Source organism: Amphiura filiformis, chromosome 1, assembly GCF_039555335.1.
Source record: "Amphiura filiformis chromosome 1, Afil_fr2py, whole genome shotgun sequence".
Lineage (NCBI taxonomy): Eukaryota > Metazoa > Echinodermata > Ophiuroidea > Amphilepidida > Amphiuridae > Amphiura > Amphiura filiformis.
In genome coordinates this window covers 57,016,387-57,026,428 of record NC_092628.1, presented here as the reverse complement: position 1 = coordinate 57,026,428, position 10,042 = coordinate 57,016,387, and the positions used below count along the sequence as shown (strand labels likewise).

At 36.3% G+C, this 10,042-nt stretch overlaps 1 protein-coding gene across 1 annotated transcript; it reads right to left on the bottom strand.

The window, feature by feature from the left end:
• Positions 1–270: 270 nt before the first annotated feature.
• On the bottom strand, positions 271–3,178 carry LOC140149390 (uncharacterized). Its single transcript, XM_072171597.1, has 2 exons — positions 3,025–3,178; positions 271–2,215 (listed from the first exon to the last, which is right to left on the bottom strand). Exon 2 carries the CDS (start codon positions 2,191–2,193, stop codon positions 898–900), a length of 1,296 nt encoding a protein of 431 aa, XP_072027698.1. The 5' UTR covers positions 2,194–2,215; positions 3,025–3,178; the 3' UTR covers positions 271–897.
• Positions 3,179–10,042: the final 6,864 nt, after the last annotated feature.

Genomic DNA, 10,042 nt, shown 5'->3' with positions numbered 1-10,042 from the left:
CTTAAATACATCTTGGGAACCTTTTTAATTGGTTTGTTTGTTTTTCCTTTCTTTTTTCTTTTGTTGTTGTTGATGAGATACCGTAAAACCCCGTCTACAAGCATACAGTGTGCTTCTGATGAAAGCTACATTAATCCAGTCGCCATTATGGAGTTTGAGCAAATAAATTACGGATCCAAGCATATACAAAAGCTTACAAACAAGTATTATTTTAAGACCGATCTATTGTATTGGTATTAACGCTTGCTTTGAATTAATTAAGCTTTTATAAAAAAACACTATATATGCTTGTAGACGGGGTTTTACGGTATGCTGTTTGGGAGGGTTTTTTTCGAATACAAAAATGGTGTACGACTAATAATATATAACATTACAGGAATAGGATCACTTTTTGCGTTTCGAATGCATATTTACAGGGGGGGAATATGGGGGTATCCCCCATCCCCGGGATCTCACTACGCCTATGAGCCCAATATTGATGGTTACAGGTCATACCTCAATAGCGCGAATGGTCATAGTCCGAAAACCCAATATGAATCTAATCCTATGGTACTGTACCCTCGGTCCTTCCCAAACACCCTAACCAAGCACTTTACCATAACCCAAACATATAACCTAAGCCCCATTTCGGACTAGGCCCTTCGGGCTGTTCCCATGTTCACGGGCCCCATTGCAGATGTGAAAACTACTAAAAGTATTTTGGTGCACAATGTGTAAGAAACGTTTATTTCGCAATGATTGCGTAATTTTGTATTTGAAGCAGAGATGTTTGAAGACAATTCCTTTATGATTTTTACCTTCTTGGTCCAAAAATAGAGACCAAACATGTTTTCAATCAAATCAAAGTCACAATAGACATGCATATAACGTCAAAAAATTAACTATTGTTATGGACGATCAAGTACGTGGCTCAAACCACTCTAAATTTTCTTTTGACAATAAAACCGTTTTCATCAGAATATCCATCTCCCAATGCTGATGGTGCCGTCCTTCGAAACACCCAACAGGTCGAAGATCACTCAAGATATCACAACATGGCCAATAGTATTTCTTCCTATCGGCTGCGCTTGCCTCAGCCGCTATGGGCCATCGTCTCCATTCTCTGTAATGCATCGCTGGCAGCGGATGAAATTGACAGGAATTGACATCATTGTTTTCTGATGGATAGTATAGAGTATGACACGAGAAGCATTCCAGCATAACACCAAGAGGAGCTCCTCCAGTCGCAGTCTCTGCGGTAGGACTACCAACCTTGATCACCTTAAAAACGGTGTCCTCGATAATGGTGTATGTGTTGCCTTCATGAAGTCTTTCATTCTCTTCCTCTAGTTCATCGCATCTCTCTTCCAGTCGTTGCAACACTTTTTCTAGTAGCTGGTACTTTTCTTCTTGCTCTCTAAGTTTTTTCTCTTGGTTTTCAATTCGCTCTCTTTGAATGGCTCTGTTCATTTCTAACGTACTTCTATCTGAACGCAATTTAGCATTCTCCTGCTCAGACATAATTTCTTTTTTCTTGGCTTCATCTAATTCTTCCTTGGTCTGTTCTAACTTTTCGCATGTCTCACCGAGCATTTCTTTCAGCTTTTTATTCACCTCAGCATATTCCGGCAGTTGTTTTCGTTCCTTTTCAGCTTGCTCCAGAGCTTCTTTTACGACCTGCTCACGGGCGTCCCCATGAGCAGCTTCAGCAAGTGCTTCGTCCTTTAAAGTTATGCACTCCTTAACCTTTGTTTCCAAGTATGTAATTCTTTCTTCCATTTGCTTTTCTTTCTCGTGCCTGCCTGCACCATCGTCTTTTAACTCTTCGACCTGCTCCATACATTCTGTCAGCTGTCGTCGGGTCAAGTTTTTGAATCGTTCATAGGTCTCCATACGTGCTTCAATAGAGTCAATCCGATGAATTGGTCGACTTGGTTCACTCCGATGTTGAGATGGGAGTAACTTTGCTTCAGGTTCTAGTTCAAAATGTTTGCTATCTTCATCACTTGATTCGATCTCCAAAAAACCAAGGTACTCATCTTCGACAGGTTCGCGAACTGGTTCTCTGGACACTAATGGTTGAGCTGGATCTTCATGTCTGGGCACAGGTTCTTCGGAGAGCAGCGGCTGATAGGGATCTGCAGACTGCGACATGTCCCTCGTTGGCTCATTACGCACAGATGAAGAACTGCTTCTTCCATCATTCGAAGCCATTCATAAAACGTGAAGATGTAAACTGTAAAAAAAGAAGAAAATAATCAAACATCATCAGTTTAATATGGAGCATTTCATGAGTTTTCATTAGTAAATCTTCATATAGCACTAGGCCTATTTTTGCAGAGGGCTTGGGAGGGCAGTCTCAAGGTGTCTGAGGGAATGTGCGCCCACCCCATAAGTTGGAAAAATTTGTAAATGAAAATCTGAATGGAGCCAGTTAAAGTTTTGGTGCAACTTTTTGACAACATTATCTTTATTTTCTGACCATTATTTACATCGCATTTCCGACAGTAGGCCTATATACCCGCGATTTTTAGGGGTGCGGCGGAAGGGATGTCTGATGAGGGGGGGTAAAATCCACATGAAAACCGTAATTATTTGCAGCATTTTTTTCCAACCATGCATTATTCAAAATGAATTTTATGATAACAAAATACCCGGGTGCCGCCTTTGTCTTCGAAGATTTTGTATATTTTACCTTGAAAGAATACACGAAGAAAATAAGTTCGAGTCTAATTCAGATTCGTCAAATTCAGATTCGGTAACAGAGGCAGGTTTTTAAAGTAATAATATAAATCATAACTGTTATTTTTTTAAATAATAACTTCGTTTCTATAAAAAAAATATCGATAGGTTGGTCTTATTAGCACTGAACTATAATGATAATAAGTACAACTATTATAGCTGATAACACAAACAACAACAGCATCATGCAGCCATCATTTTCTGCACCTGTTTCTGTATGATAGTACCGCCATCGTTATCCGTTAAAAAACACAATATCTCTTAATAAAAGTAGTTAATTGAAATACTCAACTTGTTCCTTACCTTAATACATGTAATATAAGACCTTTTAAAAACTGTTTACGGTAGTCGTATTAATTTTTTTCAACAACAACCCGTGACGTCGTCGCTGTTCTCTCTTAACGGCACGCCATTTTTGTTGCTATCTATGCATGTCATAGGCTATTCATTTACTATATAATTATGTGAGTCTATCAGAGAAACCAACATTTTTGCATGCTATTTTTTTGGTAAAATTGTATTTATTCACTGATTCGAAATTCTTTTGACATTATAAATTTGACCTCGGTTGGCCTATCAGTACAGCCGATTGGCTAACTTTCCATTGTTAAAACCAGGGTTCCGTAAAAACTCCTTACCATTTCTTTTCCATTCGCGAATATAAGTTACTGCCAAATTCACTATAATTAACGTAAATAGTCACCATATTTTGAAAAACCATTGAACCGTACCATTTTTGTGGTGAATACCGGTTGTTTTACCAGTTTCCGAAACTTAAATTGGTTAAGAAAGTGGTTTTGTTGTGTATTTCAAGAACAACCAATACTTGAATGTTTGTACTCATCTTAAGGAATCGTTCACGCTTATTTCTGATTTTGAGGGAATGGGCATTCTTTATTAACATGATTAGCACATATTTTGACATCACGCATAGAAGAGGTTATTGCCATAGACTTGCCATGATGGCAAAATGGTTCATTATCTCTGCCTGCCACGGTCAATGCTTTCATTCAGCCGCACAGAAACACACCTCCACTCACACCCCCTAAGGCCTCAAGGAACAATTGAACTTGATTTACTATTTACAGTTTTAAACTTACAATACAATTCTGAACTATTCACAAACGCAATCACTCGAAAATGTCATATTGTTATTATACGGAAGCACGGAAGAGACATGAGGATTTATTGCCATTAATGATCTCGATTGAACTTATAGGCCCTGCTGCATGAAATTTGGATGATCAGCGGTTAGTGGCGGTGCTCTGAGCAGTTCTTTACAAATTGCATAATTTCTAGATGATTCAAATATATTTGATTTTGCTTTTAGCTAGCTGCTATGAAGTTTGATTTTTAATCAACTTTGAAACATCAATTCATAAATTTTGAGAGGGTGTAATAGCCATACCATAAATACAATTGATGATCAAATTGCATTTCTAAAGAGATCTGGGCTAGGCTGCTGTGCATGTTGTTTGCAATATGTAGTAAAGAACAAAATATTAAAATATCACTGTTCTCTTTTAGTACTACATATTGTGGAGTATAACAAAATTGAAATTCTGTAACCTCTGCAAAGGACGCTATCCCGAATCTTTCCTGTCTTATAATGAACCCTTCTAGAATCGTTTGTCAGGGCAAGGGTTTGCAACTTTGCAGCAAGTCGTCATACTGAAGTAACAGCAAAGATGTCACAAACCAAGTTGCTGGTAAGTCGTAATATTAAACGTCCGACAGTTCTGATTTCCACAAATGGTTTGCACCTCTATACGTAAAATATAGAAAACAATCTGCCGTGCCCCGATTTCGTGGCGAATGCCGCATGGTACAAGAAGTTTATTGGCAATCGCAATCTCTCAAGTATGACCCTAATACGCTTCCGGATCCTCTGCAAGAACGCTGTGGAAAACGGGAAATTGTATTACTCAGTTCGGGACATCCCTGTGTCCTTTCAAAAGTCACATGACTTTGGGAAATTCCACACGCGTGAGTGGGGAGTTCCACAGCAAAACAATACAGTGAACCTGTGTTGTTCGCTGTGGAACTCCCACTGCAAACGTTAAAATGACAGTTACCCAGCAAACACAAAACGTTTTTGACATCATTTGCAAAAGGTTATAAAAGATTGTCAGAAAACGTTTAAATGTCGGTTATATAAAGGGTACATTAATGGTATAAAACGTTTTCATAACATTAAATAACTTTTGTTGGTAATTTACTGCACAGCAAACACAAATGTTTTACAGAAAACATTTAAATGTCGGGTTATATAAAGGGTATAAAAATGTTCTAATAACATTCCAAAAACATTTTTGAAAACTTGGTACAAATCATTTTAAACAGAATGTTATTTTGGGGTTGAAAAAATATTTTGCAAAAAATGTTTGCCTAAAATATTTACAATAACGTTTTTAAAATGTTTTCGCGACCTTTATATAACCCGACATTTAAATGTTATTAAAACGTTTTGTAAAAAGATTTAAGAACATTTCTGTTTTTGCTGGGTGCAAATATTTTAACATGTTATTTAAGTGTTGACAAAATATTTTGCCAAAAATGTTTGCAAAAATAGTTTACAATGACATTTTGAAAACATTTTAAAAATATTGTTGCAGTGTGTTTTCATACAAAACGTTTTAAAACGATTTCATGACCTTTATATAACCCGACATTTTAATGTTATTAAAACGTTTTTACCTAAACCAAAACCCAAATTATAACTTATTTAAAACGTTTTTGTGTTTGCTGGGTATAGTGATTCCTATTATGTGGACCCAAAGAAGATGTTTGTGCAAAAAAGTTCTTGCAGATTCATTCGCTTCGCGAAAATATCGTCAAATTCGTATTCATAATTACAGCAGTGGCCTGGGTAATATAATAATACATAATCATGCATAACACACAAACGCAAAATCGGAATCAACTGAAATTTTGGAAATGAACTCTTTTCGTTGATATGAACTCAAACATAAAAAATGGATGAAGGAATCACAAAATACTCTTTTGAAGGAATAGATCTAAAAAGGCCTTTATTTTACGCCTGCACGATACGCCTCAATTTTAATATTATCCAATGTTTGGGGAACTATGGAATCCATAGCACTTTTAGCAGGGAGGCATACATAATTATGTTGCAGTTGGTAGCTCTAACATTATGATATTCCCTATGGCATAACACTAGTAGCCGATAGTAAACATTTCGGACCATCAGTTGCCTCAGGGGAAGGGTTACTATCTGACAAGCAAAACTGAACAAGATCGTCATAATACCTCATTCCCCACCTTATATGCTGTCCTGTGTAACCAGAATTTTACAAGCATTATGTGTCCCACTGATGGGAGAAGTATTAAAATGCTTGGCCATTCTAGATGCTAATTATTGCTTGCCACTCCCCCATCTCTCACTTGACAGAAACTGTTTCTCTATATGGCCCCTGAAAAATGATTGTGAGTTTCCCGGCACAAATATTTGGGAGAGTCACAAGGCGTCGCTTTGATCATTTTTAAACATTATGTAACACATATCGGTCTTTTTAATAGTAACCAATAAAATATTGAAGGCAAGAAAATGACAGGTATTATACTACAGCTTGGCTGACCTCAATGCACTGTTTGCAGAAGGGAATTATTCTCACAAGAGACTATCAAAAGTAGTACAAATACTGAAATATTATTACAAGTTTTCAATAAAATGGCAAAATAATGAATTATTTCTGCAAAATGTCTTCCTGACGTGACATATAAAAAGTGACGCGGGTGGGCGACAGGTAACTCACAATTAACTTTCAAGGGCCTAGTAAGTGGTTATAGGTGGTGTCATTTCATACACTCAATTTGCCTGCTGATGAAAATATGGCCACATGGCATCCCTAAAGCATCTCCCATCATACTGAACTTGGGTGAGATAAAAACATTTGAATATTATTAGGTTCCGTTAAAACAGTGCAACATTGGTAATGTTGCTGTCCAATAGCTCAAACCCATCACCTTGCAGGCCTACACTATTCTTCCAATGTGCATAACTACAATAACTTCATACACACACATTAGCCATTTTATTTTGAACTCTTATATAATTTATTTTTAACAAATACAAACATATTGTGTCATTTCCATAAGCTTTTCATATAAAACAATTATACTCATTACATATTAGGAAAAGCTATATATTCTTTGTGGAATAAATATTTTCCTTAATTGTATGTATATTTGTATAGTATGTATTGAAAATTCATACAATGGACAAATAGGCTAGAACCCATTTGGATTAAATATTTCAAAATAAATACCTTAAAACCATACCTATATATTTTTGGTTTAGAGAAAAAATCTAATGAGTTTATTATAGATCAGTAATCCAGCTGGTGTGCAGGATATAACAGAACAAGCTATTTGAAGTTCATTCAAAAGTTCTACCTCCCCTCATCATATCTCAGCTTCTGCATCTAGTAGCCCTTCATATTTTCCATGATTGTAACCTGCTGTCTTATCTAGCTTGTGAAAAACTTATATGTTTATATCATTTTCCATTTGTTGTAGGCGAGGTAAAAATGAAATCAGGATTCAACATCGTGGAAATGGAGAAACCTGTACATATACCTACAAAGAACACGTAAGTAGACTAAATTGAAGTGACTATAAAATACCATTTAATCACTTCAGTTGGCTTAAATTGAAACTGACATCTAGACAAATATTGAACATTTTGTAAATGACAAAAAAAGCTGGTTCACTCCAACAAAAACCATTGCTTTTTAGCAAAAAACAAAAAAACACAAAAAAACATAAAAAAACTAATCAAATTTAATGTTTTTCTTTACAAAATCCCAAAAGACATTTGTCCAGAAAAAGGGCTAATTTAAAGCATTTTAAACCTGCTATGGAAATGTCACTTGGTAATTGAACACCAAGAAGCAAGTGACAAAAAGTGGCTGGGTGTCTTTATTTTGAACTTTCAGCTCTGAGACAGAACTTAAAATTATTTCATACAGATGGTCCCCAAGCAGATTCTAATGTTCTGAAAAACCACCATACACAGCAGTAAAAACTGGATGCTGGTAAAGTTTTTGAAGTTAAAATGCATTTTTATTACTGGTCATCTTGCTGTATGGTTACACATTTGATGTTGTTTAAGTTACAATCTGTTAGCATAATCATAACACTTGCATATTGAGCTAATTTCGTAGGAGGGATACACATATTTAATTTCATGTAAATATTTTATGATTTTTTACCGTTTCCGTTGTATCAAATCTTATTTTGGTTCTGAGGTCACCTACTAAAATCCGAAAAAGATATCAATATACATTTGCCCTCATTTGTAGAGAACATTCCAATGCATAATCAATGCTGAGTTTGAAGCAGCTACCATTTACAGAACAAAAGAACGGAGGTAGAACTTATTGAACGACCCTCGTATATGACGACAAGGCATAACATTTGATATGGTCCAATAATGCTATCAGAGGCCTGCTGACACAATAGACTCTTTCTATCATACCATAACTGGGTTGTCAACGGTGGAGATACTATATTGCAAGTACTTCTACCAAAACGATAGCTAAAAGATATGGCTTTCACATAATTATGTAAACACTGAATGATTATTGAAAACGCATTGCAAGATATCAGCACATTCGTTGGAACCCCTTTTTTATAGGACACCCTGTATATCTTAAAACCCTCAGAAATTACAGCCAATGATGGTCCCCTAGTAAGAAAGAAAACCAAGTGCAGTATACAGTGGCATGCCGATTGGGGGCCAAGTTGCTGCATAGCACAATATACATGGACAAAATTGGCCAAAAATCGCAATGTGCTTCTTTCTTTTGACCAGTTTCAACTCATGGTTAATTTGTGTGCACTCCGTGTGCATTTGGTAAAATTATTCTGGCAATTTTGGCCGGTACAACACTGGCACTACATGTGCAACAACAAATGCAACACACTCCTTGAACAATACACACATACTAACAATACATTCACCAGGTTGGTGTTACTGTCTACTTTTCTACTGGTTGTTGATCGAACTGTCAGTCACAATCATAAGACAATGTTGCATACTGTCTCGGTCATTTTACATCTATTTCTGTGTAGGCTCATGCATCTGCTATTAATACAGAGTTTACAGCTTATATGATTGGGACTCTATTGGGCTGCAAACCCTCACATATTTCATGTGAGACACTTGCATTTGGAGACTGGGCTCCATATGCTCAAACAAGCAAATACATTCAACAAAAAATGTCAAATTCAGTTTCATAGCAGGCCCAGGAGGTAACAATATATAAGTTTTAGCATGACATAGATGCATGTCGTATTTTGACAACAAAATATTCCTTCAAAAGGCAAGCTTGTTTGAAATAGTCTGTATTTGCAGATATTCTCAGACCTCTATACCTGTACACACAGGTCTATGGGAAATACTTCTCTGCTCTCAGGTCTGCATATTGATTTCTGGAACACATGAAATTGTTTTCTGAAATTTCAGACACAGGGAGGTTCCAACAGTACAGTTATTATGAAAGTAACATATGTGATGCGATCAAGCAAAATCAGTTGGAAATATTAAAGTTTCTTATAGGGTAGTAAAAAGCATTTGCAAAGCTGCATTTTGCAGAAAACTCCATTGAAATTGAACAACCAGTTCCAAAACATCAGGAAACAAAAGGAAATATTGCCTTTGTTTGGCTATATCTCAAAATCAATATTTCCAAGTTCCGACTGATTTTGCTTGATCGCATCACATATAAAAACATCATACCCTCCCAAGTGACATGTCAATAAAGGTTCACTGTGTGGGTCAACTATTGCAGGCAATATATCATGCATTCCTAAATTTGGACAAGTTTGCAACTTTTAAACAGTGTATTTTAACTAAATGCATAGTTTTGCATCATTAAATTACAATATCTCTGATAGTATGTCTAAATGATTGCAAAGTTAAGCAAGTCAAAAACTCATTGTTGTTGCTCACATTTACAGTTAATATTTTAATTTCTTCCCTGGTCAAGTTACGCGCTGGTGATCAGCAATCGCGTAGAAGCAACAAGATCTCCTCCCCTTATACCTGCTGATGACCAATTGGTAAAACATCTTGTTGTCAAGACTGTTGATCGGCCAATCAGCATGGTTGTTTATCGCCTGTGTGTTTACACTCGTGTATGTGATAGGCACAATTCCGATCATGGAAGAAATAAAAATATTACAGCTTTATGACTAGCAGTAAGGAAGAACTTCCTGAAAACTGGGACCAGAAACTTTACAACTGTTGGTTTGTTCAAATGATCACTCCGTGTGGAAACACACTTGGGTTCTGGTG